General features: G+C 48.3%; 1 protein-coding gene across 8 annotated transcripts in view; it reads left to right on the top strand.

The window, feature by feature from the left end:
• Positions 1–23565, top strand: part of LOC102655479 (putative uncharacterized protein DDB_G0271606) — a 102631-nt gene that overhangs the window by 25814 nt on the left and 53252 nt on the right. For 2 of the 8 annotated variants that reach the window (XM_026443459.1, XM_016914486.2), the window contains exon 3: positions 9901–10696. The exons of 2 other annotated variants lie outside the window; for them this stretch is intronic. In XM_026443459.1, coding sequence (XP_026299244.1) covers positions 10619–10696 — 78 coding nt within the window. In that variant the 5' untranslated portion in view covers positions 9901–10618. Of the gene's footprint in view, positions 1–4362; positions 6938–9900; positions 10697–23565 lie in introns of those variants that run through there. 4 more of the 8 variants (XM_026443457.1, XM_026443458.1, XM_006565561.3 and 1 more) reach the window with 4 other exon arrangements.

Here is a 23565-nt window from a genome sequence, read left to right as displayed (position 1 = left end):
TACGGCATGCAGCTGTTTCTTTTGACGGAAGTCGAGCACGTTCCGTGAACCTAGCACCGCTTCCAAGAGGCCAGTGTCGTGGCCACGCCACTTGGAACGCCTTCCACCACCAACCGACACCTCGTGCACGTGAACGCTCGCCGCTAACGGTAGTGCGAGATCCACGATACCCCTCTCCCCCTTCCCTGCTTTCGTTTCTTTCGTCCCCCTCCCTCTCTTCCTAGAATCCATCCCCCACCGATCGCGAAAAACTTTTCTTCCAAATTTTCTTTAAATTCTTCCGAATTCCCAACTTTCGTCTTTGGGAAACGAACGATGAGGAATGGATTAAACCAATTCTTCTACGATATTCGTACTCGTTATTTGCACCTTATTTCGTTCGAAACGATCGCGTTCGATCGCGTTTTGATCCGTGGTTCGATCATTTCACTGCAGCCTTCTCCCAAGTAGTCGCCACTCGAGCCATCTCTCGAGGCGAGAATCGTTCGCCTTTTTTTGTTTCTTTCTCTTTCACACGCGCCAAGTGTCCGCCACTGTTTGAGGAAGTGCGATTTAAATGGCCCTTTCCAGACACTTGTGCGCGACACAGGTAAAGGGGTGGCGATACGAGAAAGGGTGGCTCCCCTTCCCCTCCTTGGTTCGCGTCACTTTAAAGTCCTCGCTCGATCGGTGAGGTTGAGAGGGTTTTTCGCCCCCGGCACTTTTAAGGCGTCCCTTCTAACCACCTTTTATTCGACGTAGCTAACTTTCAGACAGTTGTCCGTTCCGCCCTTAATATACCGAACCCCCTCTCGAAACGTCTATAACTGAGGCCAAGTTGTTTCATTCTCGAACGAAAGAGAAAAAGATGATATATATATTTTGTTTCGTTCGTGTTTCCACCTCGAAAGAATTGAACCGCGTTAACGATCCGCGAGGAGGACAATATCGGTAGTCAGACAGTTGTTAGCCCGCGTTTCAACTCAACGTATAAATCATAATTACCGGGGAGCTCGTAATTTAATCTCGCGTACCGCGTGATGAACGACACGAGACGTCGACGAGGACCAAGAGAGCGTTATCGTTGCTCAATTAGCCGGGAAGAGTAGTAGAGGATTGGCTGTTGCGATTCTCTTCTTCTTCGTTTTCATCCTTTCTCTCTCTCTCTCTTTCGAATTTAATCATTTTCCTCTCGACTCGTGAAGGGATTCGATGCGAATTCATCAGTGATTTTCCTCTCTCAAAATTTCACGCGTTAACCCATTGTAAGACCGGGACAATTGGATCGTTTCGAAATTTATTCCGGAGAAATAGTAAATGAACGAGTAATTATTACGTGGAATATGAATCAATTATGTCACTTTGCAACTTGGAACATGGTATTTCTCGAATTAAAATCTTTCTTTTGGGAACGAATTTTTCATCTTTCAAGAGAGTGGAAATCGAATGGATGGAGAGAGAGAAAATTTTACGAACGATAGAAAAGGAGAAGGAAGGCGCGAGGAAGGTTTCATTTAATTAAAAACGTAGCAACGATATTTGCACCCGTATTTTCGCGCGTTTTATTTGTCCTTCTTAAACCGTGGAATTACCTCTCCCCTTTGCAGCCACCCTACTTTCGGGGACGTTTTCACGCCTCGCGTTTAACGAGGCGTGCCACCCCGAGAAGGATCGTGTGTTTGCACAACGGTACGCGGCGAGTTTTGCGTACCAGTTCGTTTCCAAACGCGTGGGACGAACGAGAGGAAAAGAGAGAGAGAGAGAGAGAGAGAGAGAGAGAGATGTTCGCGGCGAAGACGAGGAATTCGTGCGAGATAACGAAAAATGAAGAAACGAAAGGATGGAGTCGGATATGGGGCGTGGAAAGTTATGGAAAGTCGTGTACCGTCGTCACGTGTCAGAAACGGGAGAGCAAAGTGCAAAGTGCGTGGAGGGGAAAGGAAGGGAGAAGGAGGAGGAAGAAGAAGAAAGGGTGCGTGGATCTCGACGCAAGGGAGAAACATCATCTGTCGTTGACTCTCTGCGTTTCATCTTTGCCTCTGAAAGCGTTCCTTGTCCTCTCCCGTACAGTGTCTTTCAGAATAGGCTGACATTATCCAGAAGTTGGCTCGGGTGAAAAAGCTAGGATATCGGCGTTGTCGGTAGTTTTGTGCGGAAGAGCGACGGTATCGAAGAAAGTACGAAGAAAAGAGGCGAGAGAGAGAGAGAGAGAGATAGAGAGAGGAGATTTGGTCATCGAGCAAAGAAAAATCAATGAACTCCTTTGTTGAACTCGCTCTAATTAAATCGAACTACGCCTCGTTCGTCGTCGTCGTTTCATTTTTCTCTTCGAAACGAATCTCCCCGGAGGGAGGGAAGGAGGAAGAAGAGAAACCAAAATTTCGAAATTTCCACACTGCGAATATCATTATTATTCGGTCATTTTTTAAAACTCGATGGAAAATTTGTATCCCTGTCGTCGAAGTGGAATTCGGAGGTGATAGGAGGGAAGGTCGATTTTCGTTTCAGCCGCGGAGAGGCCGCTGGTTGCCTCGTGGATGTGGGTTTCGCTCGTATTCGATTTTAAGCGTACACGTGCTATAATGCACGCCGTATGCCGATAGTCGGTCGAGATAAAGTATACTAGGAAACGAGCGTGCATAGGCAGAGAGAACCGACGCGCAACAAGCCGGCGTCGTGCATCGCGATCGCCATAACGTGTATCGCTCGTTTCAAAGCTCTCCTCGGGATCCGTACACGGTATCGCACCGTGCCTCGTTCCATATGGAGAGAGGAGGCGAACGATCTCGCCAACTTTCAGCCGAGGAAAAGTTGGCGAACTTTTAAACGGGACTTGAACATATATATATATATTAAACTCCGTCCAATTTATATACATATATACGATCCGAGATACATCGATAAACGCGAATTTAATTTATTCGGAATTTATTAAAAATTTAAATTACGATTTCATTACGAATACATTTGCATTTTCATCCACCACGAAATTGGAAACTTGTAACCATCGTCTTCGAATTAATCTCTCTCTCTCTCTCGAAAACTTATCCTCTGGAAAAAGTCCAATAAATCCCCGATCCCGTAGGAAACGTTCCTTTTCCTCTCGGCTCCTCGTAACGAGGTCACGACCCGTGGACGTGGCCCTTTCACGCTTGGCCGAATCCCCGCGTCGTAATGAAATTATACCGGGCTCTCGTCGATCGGCAAACTACGACGGGGGCTATAGATATCGGCCGACGTTGTACCACCACCACCACCGCCGCCGCCACCTACCAACTCGATAACGCGGATATCCGTCTACGTTACAAATCGAAGGGCGGACGCGCGCCTCGCACCTACGTTAAGCAGATTACCGCAGCTCGCCGATGAATATGTATGAGCGTCCCGCGCACACACAGGCGCGCGCGGGCGGAGGGGAGCAGAGGAGGAGGAGGAGGAGGAGGAGGAGGCCGGTGATCCGTGTCACGCCGGAGGGATCGGTGGGCGTGCGCGTATCGCACGCACGTGGCCGAGTACGCGCGCGCGCGCGCACGGGCGTTATGCGCGCCTGCAAGCTTTCGCGTAGGTGAAGAACCGGAGGAGAGCGTGGCGAGGTGGAGTTAGCGCGAATAGGCACGGAACACCGCGAAACTGTGTCGCTCCTCGGATACGAGATTTCCGATTCGAAACAGGTTTCGAGGGAAGAAGATACCGGAGGATTTGTAATTCGTGATAATTAACCCGTTAACGGTGGATAGATAAGGGAATTAACCTCTTCATCGCGCGTCTCGCTATCCTCTACGGCGAGCGCCGGGATTTCGACGAGTTTCGAGCAGATGAGATGTATATATATATATATATCGGTGGATAAGTTTCTCGATTCTCTCTCGATAATTTCTGTACCGATCCTCCGATAAACTTTTTATCGCGTTTCATTCATTTGGAATTTCCCTCCTGAGTAACTACTTTCCACTTGCTGCGCATCTTTCAAATCTGTAATTTCTACGAAAGTAAAAAAAAGAAAAAAAGTATGGAACCATGAAAGAAAGGAATGGAAAGATCGATTCGTAACGATTCGTCCTCTCCTCTTCTTTTCTGGATGGAAAATAATTGAGAAACGGAGATCGAAAGGTTGAAGGAATATCGGTCGAAGGAATATGGGAGCGTAAAAGGCAGGCCGGTGGAGCGGGGGGAATTACGGAGCGTGGACGATCGAATAGAGCGTGGTGAGCGTGCGAGAGAGAATTAGCGAGAGCGTGGGTGGAGCATGGCAATGGGAGCAACTTGGTGGACTTGTTAGCGCGAACGTACCGTAGGGAATAAAGCGTGTCGCGTGTACGTCTAAATATAAAGTCGGTGGAGAAGAGGCGCGAGTGGCGCGGATCCCTGGCGAGAGAGCGCGGTGTAACCACCTAGTCAAAACACGCCTGTTGTGCCGGGAGGAGAGCCGAGAGACGGCTCTCGGCCGGCAACACCGATTCCAATTCCAGTTGGCCTCTGGACTTGTGCATCTCGTCTCGCTTTCCTCTCCGTTCATCCGCTCTCGCACTCTCGCTTTTCTCCGCCGAACAATCTCGCTCGCTTCCGAAGTTTTTCTCTTCTCGATTCGGTCGCGATCGTTACGGTGGATGAGAAATCGTGGAACGGTGCGTGGCACGATCTAGGTTTTTCTTTTTTCTTTTTTTGGAAAATCGTTGGGAAGTGAAAAAAGCAGGGTGGGAGGAAAGTTTGGTGGGGAGGAGAAGCGTGTCACCGTAGGGAAATATATATTTAGTCGTGGTTTCGAAACGCGGCTGGAGGAGACTGAGACCGATTTTACGACGACCTTGGCTCGGAGGAATCGTAAAACCGCGCGAGGAGCGACCGTCCGTGCTATTTTCGAGTGAAATATTGGCGCGTAATTCGCGGGGAAGATCGGTCGAGGACGCGATCACTGGTCGCTGAAATATCTTACGAACAACAGTGTACAGTCGCGCGTTAATTAATTTATAAATCGAGAGACGTTCAAGAGAAAGAGAGTCGAGGCAAACCTCTTGAACGATCGAGCGCGTTAAACTCGATCGTCGTTCCTTCCTCGGTTAATTAAAAGAGAGAGCGACGCGTAAAAAATCGGTCGATTGAACCACGTGACACGTCGAGATTCTTCGAGGAACTTGACCGTTCCTCTAACGGTGTGTCGTACGTAAACGTGGATAGCTTCTTCTCTACTAGATCCGCGGCTTACACTCTCAACGATCTCCCCATCTCTGTTCTATCCATCTTGTTCTTCCGTTTCGTGCGATAAATCGTTCCTCTTCGAACGAAATTTGATTCCTCCTCACAGGAGGAGGAATTAATAGCGTTAGAGACGCGTTTCCGCGATTGTACAAAATCGAGGAGGAATTTCGTGCGGTAAAATATCGGCTTCTCTATCGCGGACATTTACGTACGATCCTCTCGCGATTAATTATTCTGGCCGAGGCATTTAAACGGCGAACGAGGCCGTAGGCCCGTGAGAGGAAAGCGTAATCGCTTCAAAATTGTGTCGTCCCAGAAAGCGAGGGCGGGCCGTCCTCGTGGAAAAACACGAGGAGGGGAGGGGAGGAAACAATAGCTCGGTTGAACACGATCGAAACGTCCCGTTGTCCCGCGCCCGTCGACGGAGAAACAACACACCACGCGTCGGTGTTCGCTTTTCGGGGCCGGCGTATCACGGTTATTACGAATTAAACGAAAAAGAGGTTAATTCCGTGGCGGCTAAAACGGTCGATTCGAGCGGCTATTTTCAGCTGTGAAACGTGACACTTCATTCATAATACTCGACCGTAAGCTCCTCCTCGCCGGCCGACACCTAATTAAATCTGAATTTCCTGCCTCGCCTCTTCCTCTCCGGTTCTACATACGGTTGCATACTTCCTTGTTGCCGCTCGTTCTTCTACTCGCAATCTTATTTTCCACGATCGAGCGACACGATCGATCGATTTACTCGCCGCTACGGTTTATCGGCAAGTGACGCGGAAGGGTATCGATGATCGATGAGCAGCGCGATCGGTAGCTAGGAAAGGGTTTGGGTGTCGAGGGGAACGAAGGTCTAAGTGGAAACGCGTGTTTTCGCCGCTGCCCTTTTCGCCCTTAATCCCTGTAGACCGGGTTTCCAGCAACACCGACGCCGGGAAAGGGTCGAGTCGGTAAATCAGCCGGAGGTTCATTCCCTCCTTCCATTCGCTCGCCTCGCGTCCGCGCAGTCTGCTCCATCCTCGCGATCGCGGGATTAAGTTGAACGCGCACGGATTAAAACCTTCGCCGTACGTCCCGCAAGGATTAAACGTTTCCTCTTTTGTACCGTGTCGCGAATCGGGGACTAGCTGTTAAGCGTGACTAGCTTCGGTCGTTGACTCGATCTCCGCTCCGATCCCATCCTCTTTTAATCCCCCCTTGTCTTCGCTTCTTTTCCGATCCTCGAAACCTCGGCCAGCCAGTAATCGACAATTATATATATATATATTCCAATTATTCCCGCTGTAGAATCTATCTCAAAATGTTACGCGAGGGAGGAATATAATAATCCAGGTTGGATAGGCGCGACTTCGTCGAAAATATTTAACCGACCGTGTCGAATGTCGACCCTGATCGCGACCGAACCGGATCGAATCCGCCGCCGATTTGCGTCCTGTGCTCGGTTGCCCATGCGAGAATTGTGACTCGTCGCGGAGGAGAGAGAAGAAGAAGGCGTCTCGAGATGGATCGCGATATTTGGAAGAGCGATAGCGGTCGCGCGAAGAGGTTGTCGACGATCGCGGAATACTCGGAGGCCGGGATCGACGATAACGATCATCGTCCACCGTGCAACGAGGAGGAGAAGGAGGAGGAGGAGCCATCGATTCCCAGAGGCGATCCCGAGCGAACGCTCGAGGACCAGGCGGCGGCCGTCGAGTACTTCCTCGTGGACGACTCGCCGATGGCGAAGTTCAGTCGGAGCATCAAGTGGATCTACAAGAAAGTGAGTCTGGAAAGTAGTAGCTCGGTTAAAAGCTCGGTGGCGTTTTCTCCATTTTTCCACTCGACTGTTCGACTTGTTTCAGCGTTCCTTGCTTTTTTATAAACATAACTTTTTTTGGAGTTTTGGATATGTCCGTGACACAGCAGAGAGAAAGGAAATAAAGAGAAGTGGTTTCAGGTCGAGCAGATGGAATGATCTCGCCTCGAAGTTGGTTGACAAGAGGTTGAACTCGACTGCCGGTCGATGCGCGCTCTGTGCAGTCTGCGTCGGGGAGGGGGACGTTGGTTGTGAACGGATTAATGGTGAATCGCAAGCGTGGAATTATCATATTCCGCGAACGTGTGACGTTGACGTTTCTATCGGCTGAAAGGTTCGATTGTATTCTCTAGGCAGTGGTCGGCCGGCTCGTCCTCTCCTCTCCTCTCCTCTCGGTGAAAGAAGCTATTAACCGCACGCAGCCGTACGCCAACGCGGCTCCTTTTGCTCTGTTTTACTTTCGAACTCCTCGAGCCGTGTCTGCGAAACGGTTCGAACGAAAACGTGGCCGCCGTGCGCGCCGGCTTCCTGCCGCGGATCACGAAAGTCGTGACGGGTTTTGCGCTTCTCTTCCTTTCTACGACGAACCGGCGGCCCGTCTACGAAACCCTTCTTCGAAATCGCCGCGATGCATCGACATCGGGGAAAGGAACGGTGAAAAGTTGGTTCTAGCGTGCAGGAATTTTTTTAGGGGAAATTGGCCGACGGAGTTGCGTCGATCGGGTTTGGGGAACTCGGGTGGAGAGTTCAGGAATTTCGAGAATCGAACGATCGAAGATAATAATTACCTCCCTCTTCCTCCTCTCCATTATTACGCGTAATGTTTGAAATCCATTTTTTTCCACGAACGTATTTTCGCGTAGATTTCGTTTACGATATACGTATGTTTATTTGTTTTGTTGTTTCGTTTCGTTTGTTTGTCCGTTCGTTTGCAAACAACATTAAACGCTACGACTGTGGCATCGGTAATGAATACACCGCCGCGTGGAACGTGTTAATGAACCAGATGACAACATTTCTCGTCTCATCCTCCTCCTCCTCGTCCCCGACCTCGGATGAAATGCTCGGTGGAACGCGGTGCCTGGAATCGAGATAGATCCTCTCGCCCTCCTTCCCCTCCCTTCTCCTTTATCTTTCGCCTCGTCCTCTCTCTCTCTCTCTCTCTGTCTCTTTCTCTCGTCGCGTCGCGCCGGAGAGAATGCAGAGAGATCGAGCTACTACCCGATGTCCTCTACCTCTGCCTACACGGATTCACCCCCATCCCCGGATAAAGAACAGAAGTAAGAGGCAGAGAAACCGGGCACAAAAGAAACAGAGGGATAAGGAAAGACGGGAGAAGGGAGGGAGTCGCGTGTCGAGAGGGTCGGGCGAACTTAGAAACTCTTCTCCGGCTTTCGCCACTCGGCAGAGAGAACCACCTCGAGAAAAGAGAGAGAGAGAGAGAGAGAGAGAGAGAGAGAGAGAGAAGAGGGTCTTACGCCGCGAAATGACCTATTTCCCGTCGTCGTGGGTGAAGTTTTTCGAAAAGGGAGGAGAGAGAGCGCGTGGAGCGAGGCGAGCAACTATTAGCCTCGACTGGCTAACCGAGTGTTCTTCGAGGTTAACGAACCTTCCCAGAATTCCGTGCGCGCTTTTCCTTTTTTTTTTCGCGTTATAATACAATTTCGCGTTCCATCTCTGTCGAGAATTACGCGAAACTTTCGCGCGTTTATCGCGTTATCGGGTTAGAAACGCGCGTTATATTATTCTCTGCTCTGGCGGAAATGGAATCGCGCCAAAAGTGGAAGAAAATTTCACGGGGGAGGGGATTCGGCGGGAAATTCGACGATTTTAAGCCTGGATGGAAGGAACGACGATGGTTAGGGACGAGATCGATACCGCGACCCGGTTACACCGGCCGAAAGGCGGTGAAATTTTAATTAGCAAATTATGCTGTGGACCCCCGCAATCTCCACGACCGAGCTAATTGAAATCTCGATTTTTGGCGGCTCCGACTCGTCGCTTTCTCTCCTTGCCCGGTTTCGCGGGGAGGGAATCGTGCATGCTTGAAATATCTTGGCGCGCCAGGTGGAACGAATAGCCAGGGCCACGGCCTCTACCCGACAGATTCTTATCCCGGCTGCGACGCGTTCCGCGCGTCAGCGGGATCTCTCCCTCTCTCTCTCTCTCTATGCTCCTTCGATCGTCGATATTATTCTCTCCCTCGATCGATGGAAACCGAACCAGATCCAATTTCTCGTCTCTTCCTCCTCCTCTCGCCATCCCTTTCCCCAAATTTTGTTGCGATTCCATCGAACGTGACGGCCTCTCTCCCTCCCTCTATCTCTCTCTCTCTCTTCCCTTGGAGAAAACACGAAGAACGAGATCCTCTACCCCGACGATTTTAACAGGAGCGGTGTAGGAAACGAGGTGGGAGCAAGACGAAAGTAATTTGCCGCAGGAAACGGGCGTAATCGCAAAATCGACCACAATGTCGACGTCGTATGCCGAAAGTATGGGAGCAATTTCCATCGGCCGGGTTCTCATCGTCCGCGGCCTGCCTGTAACGATCAGTCCGCCGATTGAACGCGAAATTCACGTTACGAAGTTAACTCTTACGCGTTCCAAATAATGTATATCGCCTCGAAATATCGAAATTCGAGCTATTTTCCCCATCCTCCCCTCCTCCGTTAATTCCTCGATCGATCCCGAATTTTCAATCCTTCTCCAACCGAGAGTAGAGAAGTAAAGTGGTGGAGAAATAGTAGAGAAATGAAAAAGCACCCTTCCCTTTCCCCCTTCTCCCTTTCCCCAGAGTAGTACCTCGGAGGAGCCATCCGTTCCTCGCGATGCCCGGAACCGGAACGGAATAGAAAGCCTTTTTAAAACGACTTAAAATCATCCGATCTATTTTCGTCCCCCCTTTAACGAAAAATTTTTGCCTCCAGGCCAGTACTTCGAACGCGTAGACGCATGCGCGGTTGCCGTTAAGAGTCCCGGAAGGAAGAACCGGCTTGGACCGACTCCCCCCTACAGTGTTGGATCTTAGATTTGTTCCTAGATAGATCCCTAATGCCAGCTCCGCAACAAAACCTGTACCAAGAGGACGATGAAAATTGTCATGGACCGATGGACGGCGTGCGTCCGCACGATTTCCCCGAGACCTATGAACAGTTGTTGAAACATTTTTGTGTGAAACCATTCTCTTTGCCCATATATTGCCTGGACAACAAGCGGCGAGTCTGTCAAGATTGCTACGAAAATGGTTTGGACAATGAAGTCCGAGCTCTGTATCAAGAAGGCGGATTTCATTCGATGTGCAGGAACGCTGGTGTAGCTAACGCGACCAAATGCCACGTTTGCCAACGGCGTATAGCGTACATAACACCGGCAGGCTCCTGCACCGAATGCATCGAGGAATTTTTCGAAGTGACCGGGGAAGACTTGCGGAATATGTCCAGGGGGAAAACCATAGACGTGTTGACGAGGTGGTGATGTAAAACTATTTTTCGCGTATAATAAAAGTATAAGAAAAAGAAAAGAAAAAAGAAAAAAAAAAGTGTGAAAAGTGTGAACAATTCGAACACTGTACAAAAAGAAAAAGAGAAAAAACAATTTAACCAAGATATCAATCGAGAGTGCGAGTGATCCGATGATACGACCCCGATGGACAATATGACAACAGTATCCAGCGCTTGCAAAAGAAAAGACGAGAAATCGGAAGAAATATATACTACTAGAAAAGCAAGTATTACCCATCTATTTCTATATCTTTTACGATCCAACCATCTTTCGCGATTTGTACGTATATATAATAATCGATGCTCGAGATAACGAAATCCGGAGACGAGGTCGAGATAGATATCGGACTCTGGAGGTAGTAGTCGCGGAAATCTGACACCGTGGATCGCGATCGGATCCCGGTAGGGGGACATTCGATCCCTGCTCTCGATCGACCGTTTCGTTTCGACCGTTTCGAAACCGCAGTTTCGCGTCACCAAAGCGCAAAAGCGAATCGATTTCAGCGGAGCAAGTGTCGCGTTAATTGGGCGGGGGTGTGCCGCCCCTTGTCGTTAAACGCACCAACGACGACAACAATCGGAAATAGAACAGAATTTTTCCTCCTCGCCCGCGAATCGATAGATATGACGCGGCCCGCCAGGATCGATTATTTATCTTCACGCGTCGAGACGCTAACTCGGTGATCGATTAACGAATCCCACGCACCAACCCATCCCTCTCTTCCGTGATGCGTTTGCTCGGTTAATTTGCCACGAATTTATGGACAATTCTGGTATTTCGCGACCCATTAGACAATCTCTCCGCCTTTCTCTCCTTTCGATCGTGAAAGAAAGGACGAAGGATATTATATATTCGTTGGAGATAACGACGAGACGTAAATCGATCTTTTCCCTCCCCGAGAGGGGGAACTCGTCTCTTCTTTTCTCTTTTTTTTCTCTCGTCGCGTGCTATTCATCCCGGGACACCCTGTATAAAGCGATAAATTGGATTCCCGTCATCGGGGCAACTGGGAGAGGCGCACCTTAATCTTGGAGGAGACTTAACACGCGTACACGTGTATATGTGTAGCATGATCCGGGCATGAAGAGAGCCGGCCTCGATTAATCATACAGTCTTACGGTGACAGGTCTCTACGAGAGCTTGAATCTTCGCCTTGTTGCTTCGCGATCGGATCGATACACGGTGATCCTATTGAAACTAAATTACTCGCCATTATCGCACAGCCAACGTATACCCGATATATATATAACTATACACAATCCGTTTAATCTCTTTTAGATATTTAATCCTTTAGGATAAGATCTCATTCTATTATTATTATTATTATTATTTTGGTCGAAAAAAAATTGGAGTGGATTTGCCGCTTTCTATCCACTTCTCAACTATCTATCTATCTATCTATCTATCCATCCATCTATCTATCTGTCTATTTATCCACATTCTCGTAGAATTTTTACGAGGCGTTGATAGTATCGATAACGATCGTCCATTCAATCGATGAAACGTCGATGACGCGATGAATTTTCCCTTACGTTTAACAAGTCGCGCGACGATCGAGCTCATTCGCGAGAAATAATAATATAATCGCGCTTGCTCCTCTTACGCTCACCGCGTTGTTGTTTTCTCACGGAATGACTTTCCTCGGGAAAGGAATGCATCCTAGCGGCGGCGGCTGCGGCGGCGGATAAAATGATTGCGCGGGGTCGTGGTCGAGTTCAACGACCACGAACCTTGGCTAGAGAAAGAGAACGGATCGAAAGGATCCAAAGGGAGATCCCCTCGCTCGATCGCGTTTTCCTTTTAGATACACGTGTATCCCTCTCCCCCTCTCCGTCTTACACCTTATTCCACCCTAATTATTTTTTACATCGCAACAAATTCGCGTAATTACCTCTCTCTCCAAAGCCTCCTGGTAAGAAGCTACTCCACGAGCCAAACGCGAGTGGTAAAATTGTTGGCGAAGACAGAAACACCTAGTGGAATAACTTCCGCCTTTCCCTCCTCCCCCTCCTTTTTATACGCCTTTTTCCCCTAGCCAGAAGGCTGGACGAAAGAATTTCGTGTCGGGTAGATATAAAAACTGGTAGCTGGCCGGCAGCCCGTTTTTATCGGCCCGTTTCGCATTATCGGCCGCCGTCCGCCCGTACCGTCCTTGTTGGTTTATTCCGAAATTCTTGGACAGATTATGACGTGTTCGCTCGGTTTATCCGCCGGGACTGGCGATGAAAGGGTTCCGCGTTCTGCCCGCGTCACGATAACTTTTATTCGACGCCGATAGAGATCGATCGGTTTTTCGCGCGCGCAGTTTGCGTTCGCGCGCGTGGCGATTTCGCCGATGAATCGACGTTTCGACGGGATTCATCGAGCCGGAACCGATGATCTCGACGAGTTCGATGCTCCGACGGGTTTCGACGTTTTTTTCGAGCTTGCGCGCTGTGCTTTCCGTCGAAACTCGAGACTCGAGATGACGAGGAAGAAGAGTAAACAGAGAGGAGGAGTCGAGTCGAGATCGATCGATCATGTCTCGATAGAATTTTAGCGCGGCGAAAATCCACGATTTTCAATCCACGATCGCGCGCCTCCTCCTCGATCTACTTTCCACTATTATTTCGTGACAAAGGGGGAATAATTCTTCGATTATCGAAATTCGGTTAGTCGTGATTTCGCCACCGACGATATCGAATTTCCTTCATTCCTTCGCTGCTTTTCGAAAGGATAGAACGACGGAATAGAACAGTTTCGAAACGGCGCGATGCGTGGCTCTGTAGCCAACGGCCGATCAGCAAAAGAAAACGGGATCAGATTTCGAAAGGTCAGCGGCTCGAGGATCGCCAATCCTCGGCGCTATCGTTTACTTGGCCGAGCGGATGGAAACGATGATAAAAATCTACGGCCACCGAAAGTAAACTTGGAGACCTCCCCCTTCTCTCCCCAAGACACGCGATAAAGGGTAAGGATGAACGATAAATCGTGCGGCGATACCGATGTTGGCGCGATATACAATCATCTTGCTGCCCTGATGATCCGGAAGAATCGGGAGAAACGAACGTTTGAAAGGACGTCGTTAAAAGGGAGGACGAGGGGGGGAGGCACGTACGGTCGTACGTTCGAATTAGCCGGAACGACTGCGACACGAACGAAGCGCGAGGACGACAATGGTTTATCGATAAAACGTAACTTTCAGTTTTCGAGGCATACGCCGTCCTTCCATCCACGCCCGTCTTAATCCTCGGCTTCGGTGAAGTATGGTGAAATATGGGGGAATTTCGATCTCGCTCGCTCGAAACGAAAAACGACGGGCTAGGATTTAAGTAAGATACGTCACGAGAGTTCGAAACGTATTCTCTACGTATTCTCGTTACATTCGTTCTTTGGAAAGATGGATCTGGACTTGTTATTCCTGGTATCGTAATAAAAAGTAGCAAATCTTTATTCGTTAATTATTCATCGAAGATTAAATATAAATAAATATCGTTCGTTACGGTGAGATAGGAAAAGTCAGGCCCAAAATTTTCTCTGATATGACTGTTACTGCGAAAGGAATTAGATCTGAAAGGATTAGAGAAATTGATCTCATCCACGGTGTAATAACATCTACATCGAACCATTCCTATCTCTGACTGAAGGGATTAAAAATTTTCGATTAGATAGGAAATAGAGGGAAGAAAGAGGGAGGGAAGAAGGAAGCGCGTTATTCCGGGCCGCGATGCACGTTCGAATAATCCGCGGGAAATTCGTCACGGCCGACTGGACCGCATCATTCGACGATAGTTTTAACGGACGAGAACGTGCCTCGTCACTGTCGCGCCATTCCCCCGTCCGTTCTCTCCTTTTTATTTTTTTTTATTTCTTTTTTTTCTCTTTCATTCTCTCCTCGCTTCCCCCCACGCGCAATTTCCGCGCTACCCGTCGATATTCATTCCCCTTTCTTCGCCTTCGTACGCAGACCGAAGGGAAAAATTGATTCGCCCAAGGTAGTCGAGGCTTTCCTTCGCGTATCTCTTTCCTTCGTAAAAGCCTGAACGATAATTCTAGAATCGACAGTCTCCACGAATTGGCCGAAAAATTCATCTTCCCTCCTCCTCCTCCTCCTCCGTGGACCGCGAGAACGTCGAGATGGAATTTTCCCTGGACGAGGGAAAAAAATGGGGATGAATTTTTTAACAGGAAATTTGGAGGAGAAAGAGGCTTTGTCAGATTTTTTGAGAAACGAGCGCACGTTGCAGAAATGAATCCTCCACGTGGGAGATTGAAAATCGTTAATCGTTAAAAGTGTAAACGATGCGAAAAAATCCTTCCTATCCTGGTTCTCTTGGCGAGTAGGAAACGCTGACGAGAGGAGAGGAAGGGTCTCGAGTTGTCGTCTATCACGAAACGAACACGTGTATGAAATCACGCTTACCGATATCACCGGTCGAGGCGGTCGGATTAGGCTGGCGACGTATTTGCAAGTTAAATTAGAGCGGGATAGAAAAAAGAGGCGGGAATATGGGCTGGCAGGGAAAAAAGGAAAGGGGATTTTTATCAAAGTTATGACTCGGCGTAGTAGCGGGGAACGAAAACTTTCCACTTTCCATCCCTTTCACTCGCGGGGGGCGGGCCATTTCTTTTGTCGTTCGAGATTCATAAGCTCCTCTCTCTCTTAACTCGCGTTTTTTCTCGTAATTTCAATGCGGGATTCGTCTCGAGACGAGAGGGCGGAAACTCAACTGCATTCGAAAAGAGAGAGAGAGAGAGCCGCGAGATCAATTCTGTCGCCTGTCCTCCCCCCTGTCCTGAGTTGTGGAAGAAAGAGCGATTTACTCTCGTGTCGCTGAAATTCAGCGCACAACAACGCACCCGTTCGAACCGATCGAAACTATTGTAGTCTCGGCGTGCTCTTTTTTTTTTTTCCCCCTCCGCAAAACCGAATTCAATTCGACCTGATTCGTCGATCGTTGCGAAGCGACGATGTTTCTCGCGTGGAAACATCATTGTTTGGAGACGCGTAAAAACGATCCTCTTCGATTTTTTTTTTTCCTTAAATTCTTTAGATTCTTGAAACGTGATTGCGTTACGCGAATTGTTCCGTTCGAGATGTGATGTGAATTTTATTACACAATTTCGAGTAGGAAGTGCATACAGTATATAGATTATCGAAGATGGAAGGGTATTTCCAGGGTAAATCGAGAGATTCGTAACGAGCGTTAATTTTCAAGGCGGACTGCTCGACGTTCCACGAAATTATTTATACGGGAGGCGAAACGATACACTCGGCCGGCTTATTAAAGCCCGGATTTTCCCCGAGGAAACGCGATCCGGCCCCAAGAAAATGAGAGCTGGGGAGGCGAGCGCGAACGAGGTGAAAAATCTACTTCGATTCCCTCTCCTTCTCTCCTCTCCTTCTTTCTCTCTCTTTCTCTCTTCCCCGCTTGTATACCACGTCCCCTTAACGAGCAGCATAAATCTACCAACTAACGGACTTAATTCACGTTTCTTTCGTCGAAGATTCGAAGGACGATACGAGGGGTGATACATCAAACTCGTCCAACTTTATCCTTGACGAGAGGGGGAAAAATAGGAGGAGGATTGCGAAAGAGGGGAGGGATTGCGTTTCTTCGTCTCCCCGCCTCTATCGTGTGTCGCTTGCAATTAGAAATTATGCCGCGCAAGGTCCTTTGACCGCGAAACTGCGGTCGTGGTTTTTCCACGGCGCAATATTTTATCCAGGTTTTACCGTGGATGCACCAACGCGTGAGAAAGAGAGGGAGAAAAAAGGAGGGAGAGAGACACTGCTTGTACCGATGCACGCGGTTCTTCTATTCGCGATACCGTATCTCGTTGTCGGTAGATGCACTCACTTTAATCAGAAGCCTGGCTCGGCCATGACCGGCGGCTTGCCTCTTCTCTAAATGTCGACTCCAAAAATCCTACAGTATTTCGTCACTGTTTTCGAGCGAAGAAAGACTAAAGATTTGGATAATTTTCGTTGGAGATGGAAATTTCTTGGCGAAGTAGTCGAATCGATCGATGATTAAACTACGAATCGAAAAACGAACCGTGAACCATAAAATTGCGGTACTTGCTTGCTGTTAAATAGGAGAAACTATTCTCCCTCTCCCTTCTCCCTCCCTTCCTTCCTCAATTTGGAGAGATGGCGGCCGAATTACCGGGAAATGGATTACTAGAATTTATACCGAAAGCGTCTCGATCCGAGCTTATCGACCCGAGGCCTTGACGATATTAGGCCTATCTTTATCCCCGCCCAGCTTATCGTTGCACTCGATTATCTCCCCTCCCATGCCTCTCGAATGCCCACCACCAATTTTTTTCAACCTCCCATTCCGTCCAAGGGAGAGAAAGATGGCGAGAATAATTTCTAAACGCGTTCCAAACGCGCCTTTTGCAACCGAGTTTTTAGAAATTCCGCGGGATGGCGATAACCAATAACCGTGGGGAAGGTAATCGGGTCTAGTTCGTTACGGGCTGAAACCGTTACGAAATCGTTTTTATCGCTATTCCCCGGCCTCGTGTGCGTGCTCGTATCTGCTCGCTAAATAGCACGGTAGAAAATACGCGCGCCCCCCCTCTCTCCCTCCCCGTTATTGCTTGTCCGCCCGTAATGGGAAATTGAATCACTTTCCAACGTGGAATAAACTTGCCGTGATTAAAAAGTCTCGGACACCTGCTCGCCGTTAAATATCGTCTCGAAGGTGTATATATTAACCGACTTTTCCCCCCAAAATAATAAACGAAGATCCCCTCGAAAGATTCGTTCCCAGGGAAGCGTGCGCACAGGTGAGAAATCCGTTTCTTTGCTACGTTGAATAGTTTTCGAAAGTCTCGATGAAAACGTATTTTGCGAGATTAGAGGCAGGGAAGAAGAGTTACGTTGCACGGAGGGGGAGGGGATTTATGGAGGGGTTAAATGTTATCTGGAACGTTGGAAGGTGCGTTGGAGGTGAATAGGGACGGTCAGAAATCAAGCGTGGTATCAGGGGTGGTTGGCGTTGAATAGCGTTCGATACGTCCGGCCGGGGTTCCCTTGGTAAATACCAAGACGCCATAGGGCGTAGCTGGTGGGGTTGGAGCGGAGGGAGAAGGGGTGGCGGTGGTGGTGATCAGTATGCCGGTGGTCGGCCGGTGAAACACGGCTCGAAGGCCGGTCAGTACACCGCATACATCGGCCCTGACCCTCGTCAATTCGGCCCTTTCCCTCCACTCTTCTTCCTCCACTCCTCCACTATTAATATCGGTTGATAGACCGTTACCCCAACGTCGCAGCCTATATAGTATTTCCTTCCTGGTGTGCCGTAAGAGACCGCATTCGTCGCGTAATCGCCTCTTGTTCGCGGTTTAAAGGGAGAAACGGGGTGTCGTTTCGTCGGATCGATATAGATATCGGATCCGATAACGGTTCGATAAGATTGTTTTTCGATCGTGCAATTCTCGGGGGTATATCTCGCCGCGGAGATTTCATAAAGAAAACGGGGCAATTTGATTCTCTTTGAAATATATCGTTAAAATCTATATATATATATATATATATCGAAAGTAGGATGTAATATCTCGATGATTTATTAACGAGCAATCGAGCTACGTGTAGATATATAACTAGCGTGGAACCACCGCGTCCATTTCAACGGATGTCGATGCACGATTTTTGTTTTTTCGTAGCCAGGGTGGGAAGGTAGGAGGAGAGAACGCTAAATGGGATTAAACCGAATGAAGCTTGTATCAAAAATACTGCGATTGGATTTCATCAAATGGAAATATCGTTGCGTCTAATTTTTCGAATTTCCCTTCCGGTGGGGAAGGAAAGGAGAGTTGGTGGAAACGAGAACGAGTGGTTGATTGGCTATCGTGCGTGCATACGGTGAAATTGCCTTTTGAGCGAATCATTTCCATATTATTCGATCGCGTCCGTCGATGTCTCGTTTCGCTTTTAATTTCGAAGATGAAGAAACGGTTTGATTCGCGCGAATCGAGAGAGAAAGAGAGAGAGAGAGCTGTTCCGGAAATGGACACACGCTGACGGAAGGATTTCCTGTCGGCCGCCGAAAATTTATTCCAAACGCGTACTCGCCTATCCTGACCCTACTCAAGCCCGGCTAACTAATCGAGGCTGGAACAAAGAAGAGGGAAGGAAGAAAGTGAAGCGAAACAGAGGCGAAAAGTCTGGAAGGAAAAACCTAGGCGTCGGTTGAATTTCAAACGTAGACATCGCTTTTAAAACGAACGTTCGATAATTTTCAATCGAGTTTCGAGGCAATTGCGATTATCAAAATCTCTTTATACATTTATTCAAACGGGAGATAAAACCGGGAGCGGTCGAAACCACTTGGAATAATGGGCAGTTTTAATAATAAAATCGATTCGAATCTGCCGTTTTAATGGAAACAGCCGCGGGATATTTATTAAGAGAAGAAATTAGCGTTGTGCCATGTCCGGTCGATGTAAAGAGTCGGGATTATCGATTATAGCGTATTAATCGCTACTTGGCGGAAGGTATTGGCTTTTTCGCGTCGGTTTGCTTTACCGGATGTTAAAGATCGGTGGATGGAACGTCACGGAAAAATTGATGGACCGCGGTGAAAGACTTTGGCCTCCATACGCGTATCTTTATATTTCGCCGTTTTCCCTCGATTTATTCGGCTCGTTCTCTATATATCTCTCTCTCTCTCTATATATATATATATATATATATATATATATATATCCCTTTTCTGGTCGTTTTCATAAATTCGTTAGAAAGGACGTTCGACACCGTGGCTGTGTAAAACTCGTAAGGCGTTTACGAAAGAATTTATATTTATTCGATACGTTCCACGCGTATCGCGATTTTTCGTTTCGTCTTATATAGATATATTTGTTTGGCATCGGTGTTGCAATAAAAAAGTTTTATCCTCGTACGAGTATTTATTTATAGATTTATTTATTTTGATCTTCTCTATTTTTCGGATAAAATTCGTGGAATCTTGATTACAATTCTAACAGTATTAATTCGAATTGCTCGACGCATTTCCTCCGAGAAATCACGGCCGATGCTATTGTCTAACAAACAGACACTCTCGCGACTCTCGTAATTGCATCGCTCGACAAACTCGATTATTCTCTCGGTCGAAACGCGCTAAAGTGGCCGTGAAAAAAAAAGGCGAGGATTTCGCGTAACTCTTCTCTCGACTCATTAACATTTTCATCGAAACTTTTCAATCACTCGGAAAATTCCACGCTTCGTCGTCCTTTCGAACGTGGACTCATCGTGTTTCTCTCAACTTGAGACGAATTCCTCTTTCGTCGATCCGTCGTCGGCAATATCCACCAAATTTTATCCATGCGGTTCTTCATCTGCGAATCTTATACCGTCGCTTAATGGAAGGACGATCGTTGTTTCTTCGTCATCGAGCACACTCGTCGCACGCCTTTCGAATCACTCTTTGTGGGAGGAAATTTCTTTCATTCCGATCCGAAAAGACGGGAAAATTCGAAGGTTGGGAAAGGTCTTTGGAGCCAGCCTCGTTGCGCCCGCAAGATTTACGATCTCCGCGGCCAACGTCGTTCCAGATAATACCGTCTCTTCCCGCCTCGAATTATAAAAGGCAATTGTACGTCCCATCGTTGCAATGGATCATGCCACTGATACTTGAAAACACGGGGGAGGAACGAACGTGGACGGCGAAAAGCGCACGTCGGTGGGACGTGCGCTCGTCAAAGAGGAAGAAAGAAGGTCTCTCGGATGCTCTCCGCGCCGTAATCGTGCACTGGCTGCTGGGGGATACTTTAGAATGCAGACGGATTTCGAGTTTACCGGCCGTGGGAAGAAATTCCATGGGTGCACCGCCGAAAGGCATTCCAACCTACCTGCTCGAAGCCCCCGACCTTCCTTCTGCTTCCTGTCTCTGCCTAAGAAGAAAGAGATACTTTTTCGGCTACTATCCAGTTGCCGGTGTAGAGAGTTGCTGGTGTGTGCCCGCCTCGCCTCGCCTCTCGCTTAGAAATACCTGCGTGTGACGTAACACTGGTGGTGCTCCTTTCTCTGGTGGAAAGGGGCGGGCGTGTGGGGTACAGGTGGAAAAGAAAAGAAAATACGATCGAGGAAGAAAGGAAGAAACACCTTGCCCATCGCGTACACACGCCCATCCGACCCGAGCGTGACGCACGGCCTCGCGGCGTGCATTCGAATGCGCGTTACAGTCACCGCTCGCCGCGGAGATTGTATTACGCGTACAAAGCGAGTTTTGTATAACTTTGCCCGCGAGATTTCCGTTTCGCTCTGCGGTCGAGTCGACGGAGTTTCGAGTTCCACCGAGTTCGATCGATCCGTTCGTTTCGTTCCTATAAATCGACGCACGGAATAATTGCCGTCTGTCGCGTGCACAAGAAGGAAACGAAAAACGAAAAAGAAAGAAAGGAGAAAGGTTAAAAAGGTATTTTTTCCTCGCCCTTCCGAACTCCACTTCCGCTTTTGCAGATCGATTAAAATTCGATTCGAAACGAGTAAAAATATCGCAATATCGTTTTATAAAAACAACTAGCTTAAGGCGAATCAGCTGCATTTTAGATCATTGGACAGATCGTTTTAGAGACGTAAAAATCTGTGGTGGAAATCTGTCGAGTCGAATCGAGCGGAATAGAAACGAAAGCGCGAAACGTTAACAATCCATTCGACCGAAATAGTAATGAAGTGGCAGGGGAGGGAAGAGAGGAGCGGGTGGTCGTCGGTGGAAATGGGCAATGTGTCAATATCGATCGTACATAGTGGACGAGCATAGGAGGGGGGAGGGTATATGTGGCATTGGGGGGCATGTAAAATTTATATACAGGGTGACCGCGTCGAGTAACGACCCTCACTTCCGGCCACGTCCCACGTTCTGCGTCGATCGCGACGATTCCAGCTGTTGCACGGATTTGATCGGGCCGCCCTAAACGACAAACCCCTCCTCCCCCTCCCTATTGTCTTGGAGCACAATGCCCAATGTGTTGTCACCGGCAAATTTTCGCTCGAGTTTCTGCCCATCCATCGACTTTCGCTTTTTTCCACCGGGATATTCGTGCTCTCGCGAGATTAATCCAGCGTCGCTAATAAACATTAAATCTTTTTTTTTTTTTTTTTTCAAATCAATGCTGATCGATGAAATCGAGGTTGCACGAACACGGCTCAGTTTTCAAAGCGAAAAAAAATAACGTAGGCGACGCGATAATTTACCAACCGACGTCGTTGAACAAACTTTGTTTAATTGTTACGCCGATAAAATCGACGTGGACGAAAAACGTGCGTAAACGTTGATATTAATCCGTCCACGGTAATCGAGTGGTCCGACTCGAATCTCGCGTCGCAAAAGAAAAAGAAAGAAGAAAAGGAAATAAAGTATATACCCCCGTTCTTCTCGCTACATCGATCGCGTGTAATAAAATACCGTAAAGATTCGCGTTAAAAAGTTACAGTTCGAGCGAGTTTTTCCCGAAAGAGAGAAAACGAAAGATTCCACTTGGAAATCGATAAACACCCTCCTTCCCTTCCTTTCCTCGAGCAATTCGAGCGAGTTGGATGAATTCCGGATGAAACGTCGTAGCCTGGATGGTTTGGTTCCGTTAGAATCGCGAGATCGCTTTAATTAAGGGACAAGCCCGGTTCTGTTAGACGCTGGAAATGTACTTGATTAATCGTCCCCGAACCGTAGTATCTCTGGTAGCCGAAGCTGAGGTACAAGAATTGGAATTACACTCGAATTTCTTCATCGACCGAGAGAGAGCGAGAGAGAGAGAGAGAGAGGCAAGCGGAGGAGATAAATCATCGAAATAGTAGCGGGGTTTAAACTAATAGCGGGAAGGTTATTAAGAAAAGTGGGCGAGCGTAAGCATAAGCGCGTTAACGGCGAGAGCGGCGCGCATACTTGGCTCCGCGTAATCATCGTTCTCGCCGTCCCGTCTCGTCCCCAAGTTTTACGAGGCGGGGTGCACTAATACGCTTTTAGCCTGGATATCGAAAGATATTACAGGCATTCGCAACAGATGCTTATCGTTCGTTGCTCGCCGGGATCGATCCCGATAACGAGAGAAATTACAGGTTGCTCGCGGCCTGTGTGCGTGCCGATCGTACGCCCCTCTCTCCCTCTTTCTCCGTCGAAACGGGAGACCATTGGGACGCGACGATCGTCCAAACTTGGACAATTAAACGAAACTTGGGCAACCACCGATCCTTTTGTCGGAGGCAACGCCATTGTAAACCATTGATCCGCTTTCGTCAAACTTTGCCGTTATCGATGCCCGTTGTCTCGCAAACCCGTTAATTAGATAAAGGATGACCGGTTAATCGGTATAACGAAACTGTATACTACTATAACGAAACCGTCGAAACGATCAATCGGTCCGCAACTCCGTTTCCATCCATATTATTTTCATCGCGTCAATTACTTCCTCTGCTATTCTCTTTCTTCCTTCTTCTCGATGCGCGTATCGAGGAACGAACGAACGCGTCCATAGAAAAAGAAGGAAAGAAAGTCTCGCAGCAGCGAAACGATAAGAGACGAGTAGATGGATTCTTTTAGTAATCTTGCCACCTTTCGTCCGGGCGAGAAGTGTCCACGCGGAGATGTATTCGAATGCATAGAAATTGGCCGGCGCGGCGCAAGGCCGGTAGACGGCGACGTCTACTACGCGGCCCGGGGCTGTCGCGATTGCGTGCCGTTGTTGTCGTTCTATCGTCACGTTCCTATAGTAACCGCAGCCCATTGTTCAATAAACGTTGAATTATGACTCAGTGCCTGAACGTGGTAACCGTCGCGTTACCTCGAAAGTCCGTTGCTGCCTGCGCGACGCGTATTTCTGCGGCGAAACGATCTTCGGGCTTTTCCCTTTTGAAACGGAGGAGAGGGCCACGCAGCGTTTCGTCGGACGGATCACGTTTTAACACCGGCTCGAGCGCAACGTTTCGAACGGCGTTTCCTTTATTTTCAACCGCCGTTGCGTTCGCTTCCTTTCGACTCGTTCGATCGGTCCGTTTCCGCGGTTCGAGAAGAGAATAACGTGGGTGGACGTGGAACAGGCTCTTTGTTCGTTCGCGAGAAAAACGACGCGAGGAAATCGGACACCGATTAGAAAAAGGAATCAAG

The sequence above is a fragment of the Apis mellifera genome, linkage group LG10, assembly GCF_003254395.2.
Source record: "Apis mellifera strain DH4 linkage group LG10, Amel_HAv3.1, whole genome shotgun sequence".
Classification (NCBI taxonomy): domain Eukaryota; kingdom Metazoa; phylum Arthropoda; class Insecta; order Hymenoptera; family Apidae; genus Apis; species Apis mellifera.
This window is presented reverse-complemented; position numbering and strand designations above follow the sequence as displayed.